At 41.1% G+C, this 27,262-nt stretch overlaps 1 protein-coding gene across 1 annotated transcript in view; it reads right to left on the bottom strand.

The window, feature by feature from the left end:
- The window catches only part of grin2ca (glutamate receptor, ionotropic, N-methyl D-aspartate 2Ca), a 172,683-nt gene that overhangs the window by 105,574 nt on the left and 39,847 nt on the right, over positions 1 to 27,262 (bottom strand). Inside the window, exon 3 of the mRNA XM_020925833.2 lies at positions 13,825 to 14,426. Coding sequence (XP_020781492.2) covers positions 13,825 to 14,426 — 602 coding nt within the window. The remainder of the gene's footprint in view (positions 1 to 13,824; positions 14,427 to 27,262) is intronic.

Here is a 27,262-nt window from a genome sequence, read left to right as displayed (position 1 = left end):
ATTGTTGAATAAGAATCGGTATTAAGTATCGAGTCTATTCCTTTTAGTCCTAACAACACTAGTGAGAACATTGTGAGTAAACAGTCTCTATTTGTAATAATGAACCCCTGGAGTTTTTTCATCCCCTCCTGACTGAGGTGAAGATAAGATGGCCGCTGAGTGTGAAAAGCCATTAATCTGTGCTAATCCCATTAACAGGTGAGTTATAGAGAGATGGAGGGATGAGAGGAGAGAAAGAAAGAGAAAGGAAGAGGCAGAGGCGGAAGTGTGTTTGATCTGATGAAACCGAATGGAGATGAGCGCCGCTTTGTTCTGTACAGATGACCTTCCATTCAGCATGAGAGCAAAGACTTGTGGGTAAAACAGCCTCAGCTTGTACAGTATCAAAGCCGGAGAGGTTCGTTTGTATCAGGACACACAAAAGACAAGTGTCCGGCTCACGGCGCAAATGGTTTCATCAGAAATCCAATCTACCAAATCTTATCTCAGTTTCTTTTAAAAATGAAAAGACGATAAGACTACTCCAGGGACAATTACAGTATTATTAAAGGGGTATTGTGTCATTTTTCTGGTGGAGGGTCGGCCAGATGCTTTTGGCTTTGTCCGGAATGTTTACTGGTAGATAGACACATGCACATCCAACAAAAATTGCGATGGCATGCTGGGTTCAAAGACAAAAATTGTGCAAACCAAGAAAGAATTCTTTGAAGCTCCCAAATTTAATTTCAATGCCCTTCTTCAGATTGTCTGAAGAACAGTACTCCATGTAACTTTTTGGTTAGGGTTCCATCACCTGCTTGTTTCTATGGATATGTCATTGGAATGTTCCATACCTTACATTTATTCAATTATAGATGGTTTTATAGCTCAAAAATACCTAGAAAAACGGGTATTCTGACTGTGAACGAAGTCGCCTCTCCACAGATCTGATCTCGTTTGGACCTTATCTTGATCTAGTTTGGTCTCGATGACAATAGAAAGGTTTAATGCCACGCTGTGAAACATTCCAGACAAAAGAAGAATGGAATGTTTATCGTCACGGAGTCCAAAATGGACCAACTTACAAGTCAGATCTGTGGAGAAGCAACCCCGCTCACAGTCAGAATGTCTGTTTTTCTAGGTATTTATGAGCTATAATACAACTTGGAATTGAATAAAAGTAAGGTTTAATGTCACACTGTGGAACATTCAGAGCAAATGCATATCCATAGAAATAAGCAGGTGGTCGGTTGATATTAGTAGATACTTCATGTCATAATATTGGAATCGGTATCGGAACTGAAAAAGCTGGGTGCATTCCTACCCATTTGTGTAGAATCCCTCAGTCATCCAGGTAGAATCAAGCCTGATTTATCAGCCGGTTTCACTTCGTAGAAATCATCTGACCTCGCAGTGTCAGGATTCGTTCGTAAGACGGTAGACGGGTACTTATTGTCATTTATCCAATTGCTGCTATTTGGTAGTCACATATGTAATGCGCCGCTAACGGGGGTAACTGGTATATCAAGCTTTTCCCAAATCCTGTAGGAAGAAGGACAATAACGTCTTTCCCCTTGATGAAATTCACCAAACATTCTCTTTGTTCCGGCTTTAAATTCTCGATCTCGGGAATTGTTGACAACACAGAATATATTGCTCTTCTCTCATTGGCTGGTGCCCGAACTTGCACTTCTGGGGTTTTTGCGAACAGTCTAGTGCATTTTGATTCCTGACCTAGTTACTAGAGAGAAATGAAATTGAGTGGAGGCACTAGGTGGCACCAGCCTGGCTCCATGGCAAAGGAGAAATTCAATTAGTCAACTGGAAAAATGTTTATTTAGGTCAAAAACGTTTCACAGCTCATTCAAGCTGCTTCTTCAGTTCTGGTCAGATGGTGGTGGACACTTCCTTATATCTGTCTGCAGGGAGGAGCTAACTACACTGAAACTACTCAGAAAATAACACACTACTTGTTTACAGTTTTTTTCTGTATCTATTTCTTCTTCTTCATCTGTATCTGAGTGAGGGGACATATTAGCAGAATCATTCATGTCTATTATGACTATTTTCACACCTCTGGCCCTGACCTGGATACCCTGTTCTCTTTGTTCTAGGTTTGAGGATGGAGTTGTAGATGGGAGACGGATCATGTCTGAGGCCTCATTTCTGTTCAAGAAAGGGTTGTCTTTCCTAACAAAAATAGCCTCTTTAACTCCCTGAAGAAGCAGCTTGGATGGGCTGCGAAACATTTTCAACCCAAATAAACATTTGTCCAGTTGACAAATTGAATTTCTCCTTTGCCATGGATTCTACCTGGACAACTGAGGGATTCTACACAAATGGGCAGGGAATTTGAATTTCTTTTTTGCCACCCTTACTCATTACATTAATTTCTTGTGCGTAGACTTCTCATTACATTGGTTTCCTCTTGATCGTGTTGACCAGGGGTGTCAAACTCATTTTGGTCCGGGGGCCGTATCCAACCGACTTTGATCCCAAAGGGCCGGATCAGAAAACTCATGGCATATAAACCCCAAAAATAACAATAAGTTCAAATATTTGTGCAGAGAAACACAAATCTATTACAATCTATTATAATATTATAATATTATGAACAACCTGAAACTTTAAGAAAAATTCAATTTCAACACAATGTTTTAACATGAACTTGTTTGCAAATAGGAATAAGTCAATTTTTGTTGTAAAATCCTGCACTCGGCTCCACTTTTCTCATTTTGGACATTTTTCTGATGAGGGTGTCACGGTCAACAGTCAAAACGATCGTCCTTTAAGAGCGTTTGGAAAGAGACAAGTCTTCATTTGTGCTGCTCTGGTGGGAGGGGCCACGTACAGAGACGCTGGAGACGCTGCTGTGATAAACACCACAGAAAATTTACAATATTTTAATAGAAAATATAATTAAAATATTTTAGTAGAAAATCACCCAAGGACCACATTAAAGGTATTGGGGGGCCGGATCTGGCCCCCGGGCCTTATGTTTGACACCTGTGGTGTTGACTGTCAACATCGACAAGCTTCTCTTATAAAACACATTCTGTAGATTCGTAATATTTTTGGACTTTTTTTTTTACTTTCTTGACATTTTTCTGCCAACTAATTGTCTGTTATTGCTTTACCAGTCAAATCTGTGGAGAAGCAGCCCTGCTCACTGTTAGATTACATGCTTTTTGCAGTATTTGAAAGCCATAGTTACATAGGAGCACCATCTTCCCTATCTTCCACCACCTGCTTGTCTCCACGGAGATGTTACTGCTTTGCCTGGAATGTCCCGCAGTGTGGCTTTAAGTCCATGGTACACGTCAGATATGTGGAGAGGCAATTCTACTCCCAGAATCCAGGTATATTAATCTAAACAAAGCAACACCATCTCCACTGAGCCAAGAAAGTAGCGGACTCTTGAACCTGAACCTGAAAAGTTACAGCGAGTCCTTTTAACTTTACCGTTATATATTCAGTATATTGCTGTTATAACGTCACATAAGCCCTCAAATGTCACGGAATTTTCTCCAAGCGTTTCTCGTTTTTGAACCGCCGTAATTCCTATCTCACGGACATTTGGGAAAGACCTTGTAGATGTGTAGCTAAGTGATGGTTCATGGTCCTGTGATCTTCTCTGCAGGTGCACAGATGTAGGGCAGGTCTTAAAGGGAGAGGGCAGATGGGTCAGGTGGTCTTAAAGGGAAGGGGCAGATGGGTCGAGGTGGTGTTAAAGGGAAGGGGACGGATCAGGGTTGCCAGGTTTTCAGAGAGTGACAAGCGACGATAACTTTGAGATATAAAAAAGAAAAAAAAGAGCAACTAGGCAAACCACCACTAATGATATGCGCATATTTTAGGCATATATTCAACTTAATTAACATATTTAAATATTAACAGGTCATAATACGGTAATTACTGGGTTTACTAAAGGTCTTGTACTCATTTTTTTCCATGTGTTCTAGTTAAATCCATCTCGTCCCAGTACAGAAATCTTTTATAAGCAGCTCTGGAAATCAAATCGTACCTGCTACGTACTGTCTGCATCTCATTCTAAAGTGTTTTATTGTCCGAAAATCAGGAAGTGTACTGTTAGAATGCTAGTTGTTGGCCTTTGAAAGTTGTGAAATGCGTTTATAAACCCATCGTGGTGAATAATTAGGACACTGTGAATGCATAAGGTAAGTCAGAAAAAACTTAACCAAAATACCAAATAATAGCTGGGTTTCATTTAAATGCCGGGTGCAGGTGTATATTTTGATAAATAACTGCCGGTTCCAAATAAATGCTGAGTCTAATGTATTTTTAAAAAAAGGAAGAAGATGTGACCACTGACGCTGCACGTTTTTCTTCTTCGCCTGTTTTGTTTTGCTTTGTTTTCTCGTAGCCTATCGTGCTTTCTTTCAGTCAGTCTTTGATCACATTGTCGTCCTGGCTCCGGTGCAGTGAAAACATAAAAAATCCGACTTAAAATTTTAACTTTCTGTGGTAAAATATGCAGAAGAAAACTCAGGAGAAGCAGCAAAAAGATGTTTTTCTGTCGACCCCAAGAAAGTGAGAGATTGGCAAAAAAATAAATCTAAGCATCAGCGTCAGTCCAAGGAGGACAGCAAAAGGGCCAGGCTGCCCGGTGGAGGGAGGAAGAAGGTGAGTGAGGAGCTTGAGCTAAACATGCGGAGATGTGTTATCAGCAAAGGAGCACGCCATCAGGGAGGTGAATAAACAAATGTGCTCTACCATGAGCGATAGCAGATGAGGAGTTTGTCGCCAGTGTTACCTGACTAAATCGTTTTCTCCGCCGCAACAACTTCACTTGCAGAAGACAACTACTGCCCAGAAGGACACCAGAGAATTCACAGAGAAGCTGGTTAAGTTTGTGACATTTTCATCCCGGATGACTGAATCAAATATAAGATCGTATAACCGTGACTCCTCCTCCAAGGTGTGACGTAAAAACTGTAAATTATTAGTCTGATTCATCAGCTGGTTTCACTTCGACCTCACAGCATTAGAAGTTGTTCGCTCAACTGTATGTGGGTACTTTTTTTAATTTAACCAATCGCTGCTATTTGGTTGTGACGTATGTAATGCACCACTAACAGAGCTAACTGGTATGTTAAGCTTTTCCCAAATCCCGTAGGAAGAAGGACAATAACGTCTTTCCCCTTGATAAAATTCATCAAACATTCTCTTTGTTCCGGATTTAAATTCTTGATCTTGGGAATCATTGACAACACAGAATGTCTGGCTGATTGGCTGGTGCCCGAACTCGCACTTCCAGGGTTTTTGCAAACCGTCTAGTGCAGGGGTGCTCACACTTTTTCAGCATGCGAGCTACTTACAAAATGACCAAGTCATAAAGATCTACCTAATACAAAGCCAAGCAAACTGCACTGAAACACTCTGTGCCCCTTTTTTGGACCCTCACCCACAGTTTGAGAACCCTTCTTTAAGAGAACTTCCTCTGGCACTTTACACAAAACTGTGAAAAAAGTGAAGGAAGATTTTTAAACCTGTTTTTTAAAGTTCCAAACTGGAGTTGCATTCTTTTCTGGTTTTGCAGTGATATTTACCAGCCTCTGCACGTTTACCAAACCAAACGCACATCATGACAAACACAGATGCATTTGTGCACTTTTGTTAGACAAACTTCAGTCAAATGTGGCAGTAGGTCTGTTCTGTAGATCCGCTCTATGCTGTAGACCTGCTTTGTGCCGACACTGGAACACAAATTTAGACTGGTTTTTGCTTCACGTTTGGTCTTGCTCTTCTAATCAGCTGCACTGTGAGAGGGGCTTGTGTTCGCTGTACGCAGGAAGGAGCGAGAGCGTGAAAAGGCGAGGGGCGGCGTGCTGACGTGAGGCAGATGGACAGGTAGGATGTTTAGGAAGTTGAACCTGCCCTGTGATGCACGCTGGTACACGAGGGCACACGCTGTCGCAGACGAGCCGTGCATAGGGAGCGTGTGTGTTTGTGATGTGCCGTAGAGTCTCCGCGGGTTTCAAATGAGCGCACAGGCCGCACTGAGACGCCCCACATGCTCCTGCACCCCGCTACAAGTTTATTGCCGACAGCAGCGGCCGTAATGAAATATGATCACACTTGTTGAGTGTCAGACCTCGAGTGAGAGACAAGACTGAGTCCAAACGCGAGTCCGAGACGAGACACGGCGATCTACATACACGACCTTGGCGATCGACTGGTAGATCGGGATCGACGTATTGAGCACCCCTGGTCTAGTGTATTCTGATTCCTGACCTAGTCGCTGCAGAGAAATGAAATTGAGCAGAGGCACAAGGTGGCACCAGCCTGGCTAGTACATATAGTCATACTGGTTAAAAGAATATCATATTTTCCCAATTTTGCTGAGCGAGATTTTTGTGAGGAAGGAATTAATCGCCTGCCCCATATTGCCGCCTGGTCTCAAATAAATGCCTGGTCTGTTAAGCGATTGAAACAAATAAACATCTTGGCTATGATTTGGTATTTTACGGTAGCTCTGTGTTTCACATTTTTAAGACAGTAAAAATCAGGTACAGCGCCCATAAAGAAAAACCCAAAATTGCGATAAAGAAGCGGACATGGCAACCGCGGGGCAGATGTGTAGGGGTGGTCTTAAAGGGAGGGGGCAGATGGGTCGAGGTGGTCTTAAAGGGAAGGGGCAGATGGGTCGGGGTGGTCTTAAAGGGAGGGGGCAGATGGGCTCATGAATAAACAGTGTATAATGACCTGTTTAAATAGGCACAGCACATGGAGCGGCTCTTTGAAGTCAGACTCGTGCGTCTGGTTCGTACTGATCACTTTACAGGAGACGTTCTGTTCACACCTATGGGTCTTGTCGTCTTTCAAGGTCTTTAGTTAAAATTATACGATTGGATTCAGATGATCACAATGTTCTATAGGCCACTAATATTGAAAGGAGCACTGTGTAATTTTTTCTGAGGGAGGGTCCACCAACTGCTTGTTTCCATGGAGATGTCTCTGCTTTGCTTGTAATTTTCTATAGCACCACATTAAACGTATCTATTTCCAAAAACACAAACAAGTGACACTACAAGGCCAAGTTACAGGTCAGATCTGTGGAGAAACGACAAGGCTGACAATGAGAATGTGTTTTTAAGATATTATTAAGCAATAAAAATATAAGCTTTGTACTTTTATTAGACATGTTTAAAGCCACATTACAAAACATTTCAGAACAGACCATCAACTACAAACTTTATTACAAACTGACAATGACGTTTTCATGCTTGTTTCTATGGAGATGTGTTTAATTTGCTTGGAATTTTCTACAGCACGACATTAAACATATCTATTTCCAAAAACACAAACAATTGACACCACAAGGCCAAGTTACAGGTCAGATCTGTGGAGAAACAACAAGGCTGACAATGAGAATGTGTTTTAAGCAGTGTTGGGAAGGTTACTTTTAAAATGTAATCCCCTACAGATTACAGATTACACACCCCAAAATGTAGTTTGTAACGTAATCCATTCAATTACTTAAAGTGAGTAACGTAATCTGATTACTTTGGATTACTTGATATTGTCATGTTTTTTTAAACGACATGAATGTAGCAACCACATCCTGAAAATTCTTGTTTGTTGTCTTCAAATTGTCTGAGCCCAAGTCTCCATGAATAAACAGCTGTTTGCTGTAGAGAAACAAAGACCACGATATCTTAATATAAGAGGTTTTGTCTGTTAAAAGACAGTAACAAGATCAGCCTTTCCTTCACCAGATTAAAAAATATTATTGATAGAGAAATTATTTTTTTTATATGAGATCATCTTAAATTATGTCAACCTACTGTTAGGTGTCGTGTTGTTTAGACCTGGTTTAGTCCTGGTTTAGTCCTGATTTTTAGACCTGGTTTACTCCTGATTTTAGACCTGGTTTAGACCAGGTCTAGACCAGGTCTTTAGTCCTGGTTTAGTCCTGGTTTAGTCCTGGTGTTCTGGTTTAGAGGCGCACAGGAGGAAGTGCGGTTTACGCGAGAAAACACGGTCCACACGCGGCGCACGAGACGGCGGTGTCCGCGCTGTAAGTACGGAAGGAGACGTGGTCCGCGGGTTCTCAGGTTGATGACGATGATGAAGGTGTGTGTTTGTGTGTGTTTGTGTGTTTTTGTGTGTTTTTGTGTGTGTTTGTGTGCACGTCCACTCATGTGGCAGGTCACTATATGACAGTAGTGCAGATATTATGAGTCTATGCAGGTTGTTTTCTCCGGTGCCAGTAGCTCCAGTTTCACATTTAAGTTGTAGGCGATTTTATATTTGTTTTTTTTATATATATATCTCACATCGGGAGAAGAATTTCCAAGACACAAATGTGTTTTTACCAATGCACTGCTGCTTCCACTGTGTGACTGACACCGCCAACTTTAACATGACGTTTACATCGCTATTTATTGCGCGCGTTCTGTTTGGGTTTCCGGCAATGAGTGGAATTACCGAAATAAAAAATAAATAAATGGGATGTAGCACAAAATGTGAAAACAGGAAAATACCGCCTTGTAATCCACTTATTTCAGCAAAGTAACTGTAATCCAATTACCACTCATTGAAACAGTAACTGTAACGGAATACAGTTACTCATAATTTGTACTCTGATTACGTAACGGCGGTACATGTAATCCGTTACTCCCCAACACTGGTTTTAAGGTATTTTTGAGCAATAAAAATACCTGTCATTTCCTCAAAGTGAACTGGATACGATTTTATGGCACACTGTGGAACATTCCAAGCAAAGCAATAACATCTTCATTGAGGTGGCGGACCCTCTACCTGAAAAGTTGCATAGTATGTTTAATACAGATGGAGGAATACTGTTAAAATGGAGATTGTGTTGTAATACAGTGAGGCGTTGGGTCTAGTCACCTTTGGGATATTTCATGGAAAAGTACAATGTTATCAATATGGAAATCTGTCTCTTGCCCCCGTCTGAGAGAATATGCTGCCATCACATTCTGAAAATCACCTATAAGTAAAATAAAAATATTAAGTCTAGGGTTGTAAAAATATATTCAGGTATACTAAAATGTAACAACATTCGTCTCAGAAATACAACTCCATCTATGTTCTTTCCACAACATTCATTTAAAGCCAAACTCCTGCCTCATATTGTCAGACAGAGGCAAGAGCCATATTTCCCTCTTGATTATATTGTACTTTACCATGAAATATCCGCAAGGTAAAGCCACAAATGTTGAATCTGATCATTTCTATTACTGACTGGACCCAAGAACTCACTGTATTACAACAAAAATCTGCAACATTTATTTTAGCAGCACTCCATTTTATTATATTACATATAATTGGCCAACAGAATGTTGTGATGTCATGTGAAAACCTGCAATTATTGTGACAAACTATTTTGTTAATAGAGGTGCTGAACCTGACTTTTTTCTGTGTTAAAAGACCTACCATATTTTTCGGACTATAACTCATACTTTTTTTCATGGTTTGGGTGTTTCCTGTGACTTATACTCTGGTGGGACTTAATATATATTAAAATGTTCACAGTAAAGCGGTGAGAGGCTCTAGTCTTGTGTGTGAGTATCTGCTGCTCCTGTTCCTCCTGTACCACTGTTATTTCACTCTACTGCGCATGTCTCCTGCAGAAAGAGCCTCTGTTCTGTCTGTATCATGTCAGTCGATCACACCATTACTTCTGTACCACTGAACAATTTAAAATTTAAATAAACGTATAAAGACAAGAAGATTACAAGCTGCAAATAGTGAAATATTCAGCCAGTAATCGAGCAGCAGAAAGAAAGGTTGGAGTGAGTGAGAAACCGGGAGGATGCACCATGAAACTTTCCTGAAGTCATTGGATGGATGGACAAAGTTTGGCCTTCAGTGACACCGAAACCATCCTGTCGGGATTCAGAAAGGCCGGAATAATTCTAACTGGAACTGATGCTGAGTCTGACAACAGCGACACAGAAAAGGAAGTGGTGTTCCGTTTACCTCCGGAGGTCACAGAGTGGCTCAGAAATGACACACAGGATGAAGAATTCAAAAGAATTCAATTAGTGATTTGGAGTGAGATGGAGAGTTTGGTAAACTTGTTCTGTTCTGTTGTTTGACTTGAATTGTTATTACTATAACTTGCCTTTCTAAATGAAATGTCAGTTCTTGGTCTCTGATTTTATAAAATAAATTTCTCCCCAAAAGTGCAACTTATAGTTCAGTGTGATTTATAGTTCAAAAAGTACAGTACTTCACTGTAAACAGTTTGCAGTGGTCCAAACCATTCTCCTCTCTTTCCGAACATATTTCTAGCAACTAATTAGAAACAGAGTTGATAAGCATGTTAAGTCAGTGTAATGCTAACAAGAGCTAGCTTGCTAACAGCACACTTCCTGATTTGTGGATTAAAACACATTATAATTACATGCAGACAGCACACAGACGTTATCAGTTTGACCTTAAGATCTGCTTTAATCATAAATCTGTACTGGGACAAACCCTGTACTGTAAAAGTCAGTTTTACTTTACAGGCCCATTAAGCAGGTCTGTTTCAGTCTGACGAGCCCTGTACTTTCATTAGACATGTTTAAAGCCACATTACAGAATATTTCAGAACAGACCATCAACTACAAACTTTACTACAAATTGACAATGCTGTTTTCACAGCGGACTCTAATCGATCACTGTGGCACTGTCCTAAAACAAAACAGCCACAGGTAATATCTAGGGAGAGGCAAGCTCGTTCACAGTCAGGCGGCTATGGTCAGAGATTTATATCTTTTCAGGAGATGTCATAAAAATTCCCAGAGGGGTGTGGGGAGACAACTGGAGGCACTGCTCTGTCTGAAGTTACTGAAGTTAAACTTTCACCTTTTTAGTCAAATATCAAACACCTGCACCTGTTCTCAGTTCTTGCGCCCGTTCTTTTTGCTCTGTACCTCCTCCCACTGAGTGAAATCTTAAAAAAACATGGCATGGCATGTTGTGGCATTGCCCTGAAGTGAAACAATATTGGAGCATTGTAATGGATCGTCTGTCTTGTTTGTTTGATGTGCAGATCCCTCCATGCCCGTTGTTGTGCCTGTTTGGAATAAGAACTCAAGATTTGTCATCCCAAAAATTGGACCACATATTATCACTGGGTTTTTTATCAGCAAAACGTATTATTATGATGAACTGGAAGGAACGCAAACATAAGTGCTTCGAGATAGACAATTGGTACAAAGACTTTTTGGATTTAATTTCTATGGAGCAGGCGGCTCAGTCGTTGGACACAAAAAACAAACACCCTGTTGACCTGTGGACTGTGGCAAAACCCCATTTGGACAAAGCACAGTAAAATAAGAACATCATACTCTTGGACAATGTCAAAATAAAAATATATGTGTTTGTAAATGTTTGTGTCACTGCATTGAGAAACTCTGTACTACACACACCCTTCCTAACCCCCCCCCCCCTTCTTTTTAAAAAATGTATTATTATTATTATTATTATTATTATTATTATTATTTTATTTTTTTTATTACTTATTTATTTTATTTATTTATTTTTATTATAATTATTATTTTTGTATTCCTGTTTAGTTAAGTCTGTCTTGTTGTGGATGTGCTGGGTATCCAATCCCTTAAACTTGACAAATTATTAAAAAAAAAAAAAAAAAAAAAAAGGCATTCAATATCTCTTCTACACAGATTTCCCTGCCACTTAAAAAAACTTGCTTCTGACCCCCTGACCCCTTTTCTTAATGTCGAGAATTGGCTGGCCCACAACTTTATAAGTCTCAATGAGGGCAAAACTGAGGTCAATGTGGTTGGCAATGCCGACCCCCTCGCTGACCTGGGCTCACTGAAACAGCACATGAAACAGTCACCAACTGTGGCATCAATATGGACAACGATTTAAAATTTGACAAAGAAGTGAATGAGGTTAAATGTGACTTTTATCATCTGCTGCTTTTATGTAAAAGTAAACCATTTTTTTCTTTACATCATTTGAACAGGTCACACATGCTTTTACCTTCTCTTGTTTAGATGACTGTAATGCACTTTTCTCTGGCATTAGCCACAATGCCACAATGTCTCGCTTACAGTTGGTCCAAAATTCTGTTACGCATCTTTTAACTGTAAGCAAGAAACGTGAGCACATTACCCTAATTTTAGCGGCTTTGCACTGGCTTTTACTGGCTGGATTTTAAGATTTTTATTGTTTGTTTTTAAAGCTTTGAATGAACTGGCCCCACAGTACAACTCAGACCTCATCTACATTTACAGCCCCGTGAGCGCTCTAAAGTCCAAGTTCCAGCTCCAGCTCATGGGGCCTAAAACGAGACTTAACACCAGGGTGAACAGGGTCTCCTCTGTGGCTCTGGAACGCTCTGGAACTCTCTGCCCCTCCACGTCTGAACAACCCCCACAGTGGAGTTTAAGTCTCATCTTAAGACCCACTTTTATTCCCTGGCTTTTAACACCTCGAGTTGTGTGGTTCTCAGTGTCTTTTATTTATTTTACTTATTTACTGCTATTTTATGTTTTTGTGGTCTTGCTTTTATTTGATTTTACTGGTTTTATTGTTTTAGGCCTGGCAGGATCAAATTTTAGCAATTGCAGCACTTTGGAAATTGTTTTGTTTGTAAAAGGTTATATAGAAATGAAGTGGATTTGGACCAAAAAAGGACCATGAACACAGTCTTCTGAAAATATGTTGCTGACATCAATTTTGTATTTTTTCTTGAGTTTTTAGACCATCAAAAACATGTCAGATTGTGTTTTCCTTATGTGTGCATGGGGACATATCCCCATGGTAATTGTGGAGCTGAATGAAATGTTCCAAAGTAAATAAATTGCATCATGTCACCATGGTTACAGTCAAAGCGGATGAAATGTTCCGCAGCATAGCTTTTAAGGTGCATTGTGTAACTTTTCTGGTGGAGGGTCCATCAAATGATTTTTCCATGGATGTTATTCGTTTGGCTAGAACACAGGTGTCAAACATGCGGCCCAGGGGCCAGATCCGGCCCTCCAAGACCTTTAATCTGGCCCTCGGCTGATTTTCTACTAAAATATTTTAATTCTATTTTTTATAAAAATATTGTTAATTTTCTGTGGTGTTTATCACAGCAGCGTCCTCAGCGTCTCTGTACGTGGCCCCTCCCACCAGAGCAGCACAAATGAAGACTTGTCTCTTTCCAAATGCTCTTAAAGGACGATCGTTTTGACTGTTGACCGTGACACCCTCATCAGAAAAAGTGCAGGATTTTACAACAAAAATTTACTTATTCCTATTTCTACAAGTTAATTTTAAACAAGTTCATGTTAAAACTTTGTGTTGAAATTACATTTTTCTTAAAGTTTCAGGTTGTTCATAATATTATAATACTTTGTAAAAGAAAGAGTTCATCAATTAAAAAAAGATTTCTGTAGTAGATTTGTGTTTCTCTGCACAAATATTTGAACTTATTGTTGTTTTTAAGGTATATATGACGTGAGTTTTCTGATGCGGCCCCTTTGGGATCAAAGTAGGTTGGATACGGCCCCCAGACCAAAATGACTTTGACACCCCTGGGCTAGAATGTTTCACAGTATGGCATTAAACCTTTTTTTTTATCATCATGGAGACCAGTCCAGGCCAAGTTACAGGTCAGATCTGTGAAGTGGAGACTCCTCTCACATTCAGAATGTCTGATTTCTGTAGTAATTTTTGAGCTATAAAACCACCTGAAATTGAATAAATGCAAGGTAGAGCTCTTAAATGTCGTACTGTGGAACATTCCAGACAGAGCAATGAGGTACTGTATCCATAGAAACAAGCAGGTGACGGACCAGCAACCAAAAACGTACACAGTGCACCTTTAAACAGAACCATCTCCACACTCACCTGAACAGCGTGTCATTGGAGACAGTTGGTTTGACGGGGCTGTGGCAGTCGCTGTGTCCTTCTGGAATGTACCCTCTCTGCTTCCTGAAACTCTGCACCCCCTTCACCACGATGGCCACTCCGTCTCTCACCCTCTTCCTCAAACTCATCCTCCAGCGATCCGTGATGATACTGATGAGCCCGATGGGAAAACTCTCCGGTGGGGGTATGTCCGGGTTCCCCACCGCTAAACTGGGAATGATCCAAATGTAGCCAGGCCCCACCAGACCCGCCTCTTTGGCCATGGCAAACAGATACTGGGCCTCTTCGTGGGAGCAGTACACGAGCAGCACCTGGGCGTCGATCTGCTGAAGTAAACGGCGAGCTCTGATGTCACTCAGACCATCGGCGGACATGTCAAAGGTCAGCACGTCCTGGAGCTCCCACAGAAAGTAGCTGGTGTCAGTGAAGGACTTGATGTAATCCACAAAAGTCTCATATCCGGGGTAGAGGCTGGTGATGACCACGAAGCTGTCCCAGTTGTACTCCTCCATCACCTTGAACATGCCGTTGATCTGCTGCTCGATGGAGGCGCCCAGCTGAAGGAAGTTAGATCCTTCACCCTGGAAACACAAGAGACACAGTGAGGAGAGAGGAGAACAAAAATAATGCAAAAACAAATACTGGTTAGAATTTTGATTGAACGTCCAACCTGGTAACGCACTGATTTAGCCATTACAGTTCTTATATCAGGGGTGTCAAACGTTGTTTTTTTTTTCCTCAAAATGAATGTACATTAGTGAGGGAAGGGCCAAATCTAATGTCTGCACATAGACATGTTGTTCTGCAAAGAAATGTATGATTAAGTTGACTTTAAATATAAGAGAATAGACAGGATTGGCCTCCTTCCCATGTCCTGACATTCTTTTCAATACAAATTAAATCAAAATTCTTTTATTCTTCTTCTTAAAATCTCTCCCTCGCAAGCCAATTTAGACCCCCTGGAGGGCCAAGTCTGGTCCGTGGGTCCGACTTTAGGGATCCCTGGCTTATCTCCAATATCTGTCAGCACAGAACCTGAAAGAAGATATTTATTTCCACAGTAAAAATTATAGATTTTTTGATGATTTTTGGAAGATTTATGGAAAAGTACTTTCTCTAACATGTTCTGGACAGGTAAAAAATAACATTCATTTATTTACCCAACCCTAAATCACGACTATAACCCCAACATTAAACCAGGACTCAAACTCAGACTAAACCAGGACTAAACCAGGACTTACAGATTTTTGGAAGATTTATGGAAAAGTACTTTCTCTAACATGTTCTGGACCAAAACAACAGGTAAAAAATAACAGTTATTTATTTGCCCAACCCTAAAAGGAGCTGCATGTAGCCTGTGATCTTACAGTTTTAAACAAAAAGTACAATCACAACTGGACCTGTGCTGCCAGTGTCTAAACCTGCAGATGGAGGACGACTCATATGAAGCTCATTCTGCTTTTTTATTGGATAATCGTCTTGAAAAACACCACATTATAACAAAAATAAAATAAGGTCAGGTACACTTTATGGTCCCTATTGTCCCTAGGGAATTTGTTACATATGTATTTGACCCATTCTTCAATACCACAGCCTGTCGTCAGGAGCTGTGAGCATCAAGGACAGCGCTCAGATCTTGTGGCTAGGACCTTAGCTGGAAGATTTGACCTACATTATGCCCAGAGAACACAGGCAGAACATGCAAACTTCACACAGAAAGACCTGGGAATCAAACCTGTAACCTTCTTGCTATGAATCTTGAGTGCCAGTGGACCAATGTTTTCGTAATTAAGAATGAATCAGTGTCATGACTGTTATGAGTAAAAGCTATGATTGACATGTTTACATATCTGGGGACACAAACTGACCAAGTTTATGACACTGAGTGCGTGTACATGCACAACAGTATGCCGGTTATTAGCCATATCCCGGTTGATGCTGAGAACCCGGGATACTCATATCCCCGTATATACATGATCAAATGGAGTATCCCGGTTTCTTGACATAAACTTACAAATGCGCAAGCACAAAAATTAACTGAATTTAAATTAATAAACCAGGACAATTACAAACCATGAGCTCCTTTAGCAGAGGAAGCACAAACCGAACAGATTCTTCAGTAAAATCTTCTGCATAAATAAACTCAACTTTACAACATATAAACCAGAACCACTATAGAAACACATCAGCCCATTTGATAATATAATTCAGCTTTGATCACTTGAATATGTATGTACTTTTTGTGACAGAGGATGTGCTGATGATGGTGAGTCTGTTCTGTACGTATATCATATAGAAGATAGTTCATGTTTTAGCTTTTCAGTGATCATACGTGTGCAGGTCATTTCACTCATGTATGGTCACTTTATTTATATTGATCACTTTATTTATGTTGGTCACTTTATTTATATTGATCACTTTATTTATGTTGGTCACTTTATTTATATTGATCACTTTATTTATGTTGATCACTTTATTTATGTTGGTCACTTTATTTATGTTGATCATTTTATTTATGTTGGTCATTTTATTTATGTTGGTCACTTTATTTATGTTGGTCACTTTATTTATTTGATCACTTTATTTATGTTGGTCACTTTATTATGTTGGTCATTTATTTATTGATCACTTTATTTTGTTTCATTTATTTATGTTGATCATTTATTTATGTTGGTCACTTTATTTATGTTGGTCACTTTATTTATATTGATCACTTTATTTATGTTGGTCACTTTATTTATGTTGGTCACTTTATTTATATTGATCACTTTATTTATGTTGATCACTTTATTTATGTTGGTCACTTTATTTATGTTGATCACTTTATTTATGTTGGTCATTTTATTTATGTTGGTCACTTTATTTATATTGATCACTTTATTTATATTGATCACTTTATTTATGTTGATCACTTTATTTATGTTGGTCACTTTATTTATATTGATCAATTTATTTATGTTGATCACTTTATTTATGTTGGTCACTTTATGTTGATCACTTTATTTATATTGATCACTTTATTTATATTGATCACTTTATTTATGTTGATCACTTTATTTATGTTGGTCACTTTATTTATGTTGGTCATTTTATTTATGTTGGTCACTTTATGTTGATCACTTTATTTATATTGATCACTTTATTTATATTGATCACTTTATTTATGTTGGTCACTTTATGTTGATCACTTTATTTATGTTGGTCACTTTATTTATGTTGGTCACTTTATTTATATTGATCACTTTATTTATATTGATCACTTTATTTATGTTGATCACTTTATTTATATTGATCACTTTATTTATGTTGGTCACTTTATTTATATTGATCACTTTATTTATATTGATCACTTTATTTATATTGATCACTTTATTTATGTTGGTCACTTTATTTATGTGTGTCACTTTATTTATGTTGGTCACTTTATTTATGTGTGTCACTTTATTTATGTTGGTCACTTTATTTATGTCACTACTGTTGTGCTGAAAAGACTGGAACGTGTTTGTCTTTTGGACGCATGTGCACTCAACTTTATGTAGCAGTATTTTGGATACTGCATTTACATGCCACAGTATCCCAGTTACTATCAGAATATCCCAGCTACAGTATCCTGGTTTCTCATAACCGAGATCCTGCCATATTGAGGATACTGAATATGGCAGTATTCAGTATCCTGCATGTACAAGCACCAAGAAGAATCTGGGGTACTCAAAAAACCCGATCATAACTGAGATACTGATACTCATTTAAAATCTAAATCTTACATACAGATCCTTTCACTTGTCTAATATTTTTGCTATACTTAAATCTATTAGAGTTTTGGTATCAGTGTTTAGTTTTAAAACAACCACTTCACTTGTCAACTGCCAGAAACCAAAACACAAAATGTAAAACTCCTCTTCAATGGGAATGCAGTCAATAACGGAGATGAACTTCTTGGCTTCCCGTCTGAATCCACCACAGACTGTACATTTGACACCTCCATACGTCCGTCTGTATAGTGCATGTTGTTTGTTTAGGGGCCGTGTCCGGGGAGCAGAGCCTGTCTCCTTCATGGATGACAGGAGCCTGATGTGAGCTACCAAAGCAGAGAGAAGACACCAGCAGCACCAGCTCTGAAGGGGTGAGAGTGAAATCCTGTGGGACAAAACTCAGGGAGAAAAAAAAAAAACACTTTATGGTCAAGACGAGAGCTCAGCTGACGCACACAATCCACTGAAGATGCTGTTGTCGGAAAGCAGGAAAGAGGATTCTGACCCGGGGCTATCCGTGTTACAAAACTATCACAAAAATAAAGTCAGAAGGTAAAGGTGACGATTATACGGAAAAACATCTAATTGCTATTTTTCTGAGTTGTAATTAAGTCTAAACCAGGACTGAAACCAAAACCAAACCAGGACTTAACAGAAACTTAACCAAATTAAACCAAACTAAACCAAACTAAACCAGGACTGAAGCTGAAATAAACCAGGACTCCACCTCAAATTAAACAAGGACAAAATCAGGACTAAACCAGGATTAAACTAGAACTAAAATAGGACTACACCACAACCAAACCAAACTAAACCAGGACTGAACCAGGACTAAATTAGGACTCCAAGTCAAACTAAATCAGGTCTAAAAATGGACTCAAACTGAACCAGGACACACCAAATTAAACAAAGACTACACCAGGACTAAACCCTGACTAATGCGGGACTAAACCAGGATTAAACTAGAACTTAATTTACACCAGGACCAAATCAAACTAAACCAGGACTATACCAGAACCAAACCAAACCAAACTAACCCAGGACTATACCAAGACTAAAACAAACTAAACCAGGACTGAACCAGGACTCCATCTTAAACTAGACCAGGGCTATATCAGGACTAAACCAGGATTAAACTAGAACTCAATTAGGACTACACCAGAAGTAAAACAGGACTATACCAGGACTAAACCAGGACTGAACCAGGACTTCAACTCAAATTAAACTAGCAATATATCAGGACTAAACCAGGACTCAAACTCAGACTAAACCAGAACTAAACCTATCTAAACAAAGACTACACCAGGACTAAACCAGGACTACACCAGTACTAACCCAGGACTAAACCAAGATTAAACTGGAACTAAACCAAGACTAAACCAGGACTGAACCAGGACTAAATCACGACTGTAGCCTTTACAATAAACCGGAACTCAAACTCAAACTAAACCAGGACTAAAACTCAAACTACACTGAAAATAACCTAAAGACTAAACAAGATCTAAACAAGGACTCACACTGAAAATAAACCAGGACTAAACCAAATTAAAGCACAACTAAACCAGAACTCAAGCTTAAACTAACCCAGGATTACACCAGGACTAAACCAGGACTAAACCAAGACTAAAACTCAAACTACCCCTCCTTGAACTGTCACCTTATCGTGGTGGAGGGGTTTGAGTGCCCGAATGATCCTGGGAGCTATGTTGTCGGGGGCTTCTTGCCCCTGGTAGGGTCACCCAAGGCAAACAGGTCCTGGGGGACGGGTCAGACGAAGAACGGTTCAGAAGCCCCTTATGATGAGTGCAACACAGAGGCCAGTTACATTGCCCGGAATGGTGTCACCGTGGCCCCACCCTGGATCCAGGCCTGGGGTGGGTGCTTGAAGGCCAGCGTCTAGTGGCCGGGCCTTCTCCCAGTCGAAGGCGGGGGCCGCGACGACCGGATCTCTGGACATGGAGACTAGCTCTGGGGACATGGAATGTCACCTCGCTGGGGGAAAGGAGCCTGAGCTTGTGCGGGAGGTTGAGCGTTACCGACTAGATATAGTCGGCCTCACCTCCACGCACAGTTTGGGCTCTGGAACCCAACTCCTTGAGAGGGGCTGGACTCTCCATTTCTCTGGCGTTGGCCGCGGGGAGCGGCAGCGGGCTGGTGTGGGCCTGCTCATTGCCCCACAGCTCAGCCACTGTGTGTTGGAGTTCACCCCGGTGAACGAGAGGGTCGCGTCCCTGTGCCTCTGGGTCGGGGACAGGTGTCTTACTGTGGTGTCGGCCTACGGGCCGAACAGCAGTGCTGAGTACCCGGCCTTCTTGGAGTCCCTGGGAGGGGCACTAGACAGTGCACCGACCGGGGACTCCGTTGTTCTATTGAGGGACTTCAACACCCACATGGGCAACGACAGTGACACTTGGAAGGGGGTGATTGGGAGGAACGGCTTCCCCGATCTGAACCCGAGCGGTGTTTTGTTATTGGACTTCTGTGCTAGTCACAGTTTGTCCATAACAAACACCATGTTCGAGCACAAGGGTGTCCATAAGTGCACGTGGCACCAGGACACCCTAGGTCGGAGGTCGATGATCGACTTTGTAGTCGTGTCATCTGACCTCCGGCCACGTGTCTTGGACACTCGGGTGAAGAGAGGGGCTGAGCTGTCAACCGATCACCACCTGGTGGTGAGTTGGGTTCGCTGGCGGAGGAGGAAGCTGGAAAGACCTGGCAGGCCCAAGCGTGTAGTGAGGGTCTGTTGGGAACGTCTGGTGGAACCTCTGTCAGAGGGACCTTCAACTCGCACCTCCGGGAGGACTTCTCCCGGATTCCGGGGGAGGCTGGAGATATGGAGTCCGAGTGGGCCTCATTCTCGGCCTCTATTGTTAATGCGGCTGCTCGTAGCTGTGGGCGTAAGATCTGTGGTGCCTGTTGCGGTGGCAATCCCCGAACCCGGTGGTGGCACCGGAAGTAAGGGATGCTGTCAAGCTGAAGAAGAAGTCCTATCGGGCCTTGCTGGCTCGAGGGACTCCTGAGGCAGCTGACGGGTACCGTGGGCCAAGTGGGCCAAGCGTGCTGCAGCCCGTGCGGTTGCGGAGGCAAAAACTCGGAGCTGGGAGGAGTTCAGGGAGGCCATGGAGGAGGACTATCGGACGGCCTCAAAGAGATTTTGGCAAACCGTCCGGCGCCTCAGGAGGGGGAAGCAGTCCTTCACCAACACTGTTTACAGTGCGGGGGAGAGCTGCTGACCTCGACTGTGGATGTTGTCGGGCGGTGGAAGGAATACTTTGAGGATCTCCTCAATCCCACCGTCACGTCTTCTGAGGAGGAGGCCAAGGCTGGGGACTCAGAGGCGGACTCATCCATCACCCTGGCTGAAGTCACTGAGGTGGTTGGCAAACTCCTTGGTGGCAAGGCTCCAGGGGTGGATGAGATCCGTCCTGAGTACCTTAAGTCTCTGGATGTTGTGGGGCTGTCTTGGCTGACACGCCTCTTCAACATCGTGTGGCGGTCAGGGACAGTACCCTTGGACTGGCAAACCGGGGTGGTGGTCCCTCTGTATAAGAGGGTGTGTTCCAATTACAGGGGAATCACACTCCTCAGCCTTCCCGGTAAGGTCTATGCCAGGGTACTGGAGAGAAGAATCCGGCCGATAGTCGAACCTCGGATCCAGGAGGAGCAGTGTGACTTTCGTCCTGGCCATGGAACACTGGACCAGCTCTACACTCTCCATAGGGTGCTCGAGGGTTCATGGGAGTTTGCCCAACCAGTCCACATGTGCTTTGTGGACGGCATTCGACCGTGTCCCTCGTGGTGTCCTGTGGGGGTGCTCTGGGATTATGGGGTTCGGGGCCCTTTGCTAAGGGCTGTCCGGTCCCTGTATGACCGAAGCAGGAGCTGTGTTCGCAGTGCCGGCTCAGTCACACGGGAGGAGCTCGGAGTAGAGCCGCTGCTCCTCCACGTCGAGAGGAGCCAGCTGAGGTGGCTCGGGCATCTGTTCCGGATGCCTCCTGGACGCCTCCCTCGGGAGGGACTATGTCTCTCGGCTGGCCTGGGAACGCCTCGGGGTCCCCCCGGAGGAGCTGGAGGACGTGTCTGGGGTTAAGGAAGTTTGGGAGTCCCTGGTTAGACTGCTGCCCCCGCGACCCGGCCCCGGATAAGCGGAAGAAAATGGATGGATGGATAAAACTCAAACTACAGTGAAAATAACCAAGACTAAACAAGGTCTAAACAAGGACTCAAACGCAAAATAAACCAGGACTAAACCAAATTAAAGCACAACTAAACCAGAACTCAAACTTAAACTAAACCAGGACTAAACCAAGACTAAAACTAAAACTACAGTGAAAATAACCAAGATTAAACAAGGTCTAAACAAGGACTCAAACACAAAATAAACCAGGACTAAACCAAACTAAACCACGACTAAACCATTCTCGAAACTCCAAACTCGAATTTAAACTAAACCAGGACTCAAACTCTAAATAATCCAGGACTAAACCAGGACTGAAACTAAAACTAGAACTAAACCAGGACCAAACCAAGACTAAAACTCAAACTACACTGAAAATAACCAAGACTAAACAACGTCTAAACAAAGACTCAAAATAAACCAGGACAAAACCAGAATTTAAACTTAAACTTAACCAGGATTACACCAGGACTAAACCAGGGCTAAACCAAGACTAAAACTCAAACTACACCGAAAAGAACCAAGACAAAACAAGGTCTAAACAAGGACTCAAAATAAACCAGGACTAAACCAAGATTAAATCACGACTGTAATCCAACACTAAACCACAACTCAAACTCAAACTAAACCCGGACTAAACCAGGAGTGAAACTCAAACTAAACCAGAACTAAACCAAACTAAACCCTGACTAAACCAGAACTTAAACTAAACCAGGATTCCACCAGGACTAAACCAAGACTAAAACTAGGACTAAACCAGGACTAAACCAGGACTAAACCACGACTAAACCACGACTAAACCACGACTAAACCAGAACTCACACTTACACTAAACCAGGATTCCACCAGGACTAAATCAGGACTAAACTAGGACTAAACCAGGACTAAACCAGGACTAAACCAGGACTGAGCAGGACCTTTTCTCCCACCAAAAGCACGTCTCTCCACTTTGAGCAGATGATTAAAGGGAGTCATAGAGCAGCCCATGAATCTCCATCCTTTTATGGCGTGAGTGATAGAACATGTGCCCGGGGCGGGACTTTAATCCCTTTACGAACACATTACATTTTACATTTCCTCTTTATAGACACTGACACAGGATTACACGAGAATTAAACTGATAGCAATAAGCACAAAGTCCCACTGAAGGAACATAACATTTAATTGGATTTGTATTTATTTCATGTCAGAGAGCTCATTTATTCTACATGATCGGACTGTGAAGGAAGTCAGGAGAAAATGAGTCGAAATATAGTTGAGATTTTAAAGAGGGTGTATTATGCAAAAGCTTTTTACCGTGTTATAATGTTATTCCCTCATTAAAAACATGCCTGGAGGGGGTTTAGATGTCACCCATGCATGTTTGAGTAATTTAGTGATCTCTCCCAGGCCTTTTTTTATGTCCAGTTCTCCATAAATATAAAAAAGCACAATACAAAACTACTAGACATCTCAGAAATTACCCTTTTTTATTGACCTTATGTAATATTCACTGAATTATGGGTTTTCAATATGTGTAAGCCTTTTTTTTTTTTTTTTTTAATGATCACCAATATCTTTTACTGATACTACATAACGTTGTTTCCTAAAGACTGGGTCGCGACCCTCAGGTGGGTCACAATAGATTTTTTTGGGTCGCCTTGTCACAATCTGCATGGTTTGTGATATACATATAGGCGAGTTTCAGCTGACGTCATTGTTATTAAAAGCCCGCGTTGCATGCTGGGAAATATTTTGTCCGGAGGCAAGAAACACGATAGTGGTCAAACACAGTGCGTAACCTCACGTATTTATCCCCGATAATGGTAAATTCCTGCTGCATTATCGGATGTACAAATAGAAGCACGGAAGAAGGAAAATGTCTTTTTTGTATTCCGAGCAAATTAAACGGCTTTCAAACATCCGCAGAGCAAACGTAGAAGATTCTAGCAAACTGTGGACTCCAACAAGTTCAACAACACATCGAGACTCTTGGAGGTTTTCATCTTTTCTGCTGTGAATGGCCCAGGAGTTTCCACCAAGTCATTGTGGATATCACCCAAGTGAATATTTGTCCAGGTAGTTGGTGATTCCGACCAGAAATTTGGTTTCGTCCACCTTTTGTAGGGGTTGAAAAGGGTGATTTGGCTCCATCGATGCTTATGACCAATTTCTGGTCAAATGGTCTTCGGTCCTCTGCCATTAGAGTGGATAAATAACCAGGATCAATACCCGTTACGTGCTTTCTCGCTCCGTCTCCGCCAACCAAAATAATTCCCAGCATGCGACGCGTGCTTTTGTCAACAATGAAATTCGCCTATACATATACATACATCTCCATGCACCACCCGCTCCTCACTTCTTCTCTTCTCCGTGCACAGAATCTCCGCGCATGCCCCCACTCCTCTTTTACAGCAGCACCGCCTTGCCTCACCAGTTTTCTGTGGGAAACACTGATTACTGTTTTTCCTTGTCTAAAACTTGAGTACCATATTTTACGGGCTTTTAGTCACTCTGGACTATAAGACGCACTGTCATAGAATGGTCTATTTTCGAACTTTTTTCACAAATAAACCGCACCGGACTTTAAAGGAAACACAACAGTGTGATGGGTGAGTGGTTTTGTTTGTTTGTGGTGTTCACGGTGACTCTGGGCTTTGTTCAGTTGTGGCGTGTAGGGAGGGTGCTGTCTGGGACCAGCGGATTGTCAGCGTGTTCGCAGTTGTTCAGTTCTGGCTCAGAAAGACACATTGGACTCGCTTTTCTGGTTCGTTCCTCCGTTCCGTTCCTCGTCAGCGTGGAGTGATGCGTGTGGCTGCGTGTGTGTTTCGCTGTACGGTCGCTGTCTGCTCCGTGTGTGTTTGCGTGCGCTGCAGGTGGTGCGGCTTTGTAGTTTACTGTCATGCTGGGACACCCAAGTGGATTCTTGTATGGGGCACTCTGGATTGTGGGGCGCACGGTTGTTTTTTGATGGGGTTCGAGGCTTAAGAGCGCGTCTGATAACTTGGAAAATACCGTACTGTGTTTTTTGGGCTATAAGGGGCACTTAAAATCCCTTAATTTTCAGAAAAATCGACAGTGTGCCTTATAATCTATAATATAACCTTATGTATTAAGTCTGGTTGTGCTTACTGACCTTGAACCAATTTTCACTTGTATTCCACTGAGTCATGACCTTTAGTCTGACAGAAGCTGAACCGCAACAGCACACAAGGAGCAAACTGTTTTGTTTTTTAATCACTTATAGTTTATGCAAGTGAGTCATGTGGTTTTAAGTTTAGTTTCTGTAAAACATAAACAAATGTGCTCAAAGCTGCATTAAACACATTATTACTCAATGTATATTTGAGTCCATCTTGTTGGAAATAAAAGTCTCAAGTCTCAAGTGTCGTCCGTTTGTTTCGCTTAATGCGTCTTACAATCCGGTGCGCTTTATGTATGAAAATAGACAAGAGAATTCAACATTACTGAAATTGCACTTTATAATCTGAAAAATACAGTAATACGAATTGTTCAGAGAGACACGATAACTCAGTCAACAATAAAATATTCTCATTCATGTTCAATAATGGTCACAAAATTATATTGTGATTTACGATTAATGTGAACTTGGGTCATAAAATATGGGTACCAAGAAAAAAAAGTTTGGGAAACACTGTTATACACTATTTATGCGCTATACTTTTTACTACTGACTTGATCAGACAGCAAGTTTAGAAATCACAATTCAGATTATGTAAAGAGCAACACTGAAAAAAAAAAAATGACAAAAAAATGACAATAAAAATATACGATTCTCCAATTAAAATGAGCTCAAGAAAAAATAATTATATACGCACACACCAATAATTTCCCCCATAATAGTCAATAGTTCAAATAATTCCTGATAGTGATATAAATTTGTAAACCATAATAAAAAATTAGAGAAATAAAGTCTTGAAAGTTTCGCTGTGTTTCTATATAATATATGTGTTTGACTTTTTGAAATGAGTGAAAAGAAATATTCAAATCTGATGCGATGTGCAGTAGTTTCATTAGTCATGCTGATTGTGTTTGCGCTCTGAAGGGGGGGTGACAAAGCGCAGAGAGCAAAGGGTTTTCAGAACAGTAAAAGATAACATGGTGATTATGTGTTTGAAGTTAATATCTCATAAAAGTGAAATAACTGTTAGTAACATCCAACACAAAAGTTTTAATTTTTATTTCTCCAAAAGACTGACTCCTCTCAAAACTTTAGAGTTAGTTACTGGCTTTGGCCTAATTTCCAGCAGATATTTTAATGAATAGAGCCCAGACAATTAAGCCGATAATTGCAACCTGCCAAGAATTAGTTCAATTTAAACCTGATTATTGGCACAGATGGTGACCACCCAAAGACGGACCTCTGGCGATCTGACTCATGTTCCACAGACACTGCACATGGCATAAATAAAACAAAATGCTTTGCACCATTTACTCGATGAATCAATGAATGAATCTTCATGGCTAACTCTTACCCACACCTTTAAGAACGTAACATCTTTCAATTCATTTAAATCATCTTTGTTTTCATATCTCAAAACTCCTTGTTTATGTTTTTAGTTTGTCTAAAAAACATGAGCACATTTCCCTGAGTTTACCATCTTTGCACTGGCTTCAAGTTCATTTTAGAGTTGATTTTAAGATCTTATTATTTGTTTTTAAAGTTTTGAATGGACTGGCCCCACATTACGTCTCAGACCTCCTCCAAATTTACACCTCCGCGCTTTCTGAGGTCCAAGGGCTAGCTCCAGCTCATGGGGCCTAAGACGAGACTTAAAACCATAGGTACAGGGCCTTTTATGTGGCTCTGGAACGCTCTGGAACGCTCTGGAAAGCTCTGGAATACTCTGGAATCCTCTGGAATGCTCTGGAATGCCACAGTGGAGTATTTTAAGTCTCATCTTAAGACCCACTTTTATTCTCTGGCTTTTAACACCACCTGAGTTGTGTGGACCTTTGTGTCTTTTACTTATTTACTGCTGTTTAATGATTTTTCTGGTTTTGCTTTTGTTTGATTTTACTGCTTTTATTGTTTTAGGACTGGTATGATCACATTTTAGCAATTTACCTTTTTGTTGTCTTTATTTTATGATCTTTGTGCAGCACTTTGGAAAAGCCTTTGTTTGTAAAATGTGCTATAGAAATAAAGTGGATTTGGATTTGTCTTTTTTATTTTTCAGCTTGTTCTATTATTATTTTTCTATTTGTTGTATATCATTGATAAATAATGTATTCTCAAATTTTTCATGTATTCATGTACTGCTGCAGGAGCTGGGAGTAGGGCATGAGGGAGCAAGTACAAATGTCTGTGTGTTTTGTATTCTGCCTGTTGTATTGTATTGTATATTTGGACCCCCTTGAAAACAAAAGGGCACATCTCAAGGGACATTCTAGTAAAAAAGAAAAAAAAAACTGCCACATTTACCTGCTGTACTAACACAAGCTGATCAATGTGAATTATCTCATATTTAATAAATAAACAAAC

Source organism: Boleophthalmus pectinirostris, unplaced genomic scaffold (genome assembly GCF_026225935.1).
Source record: "Boleophthalmus pectinirostris isolate CB_2022bp ecotype Guang Dong unplaced genomic scaffold, ASM2622593v1 HiC_scaffold_17, whole genome shotgun sequence".
Lineage (NCBI taxonomy): Eukaryota > Metazoa > Chordata > Actinopteri > Gobiiformes > Gobiidae > Boleophthalmus > Boleophthalmus pectinirostris.
Note: the sequence above shows the minus strand (reverse complement) of the source record. Positions and strands in the feature narration are given on the sequence as shown.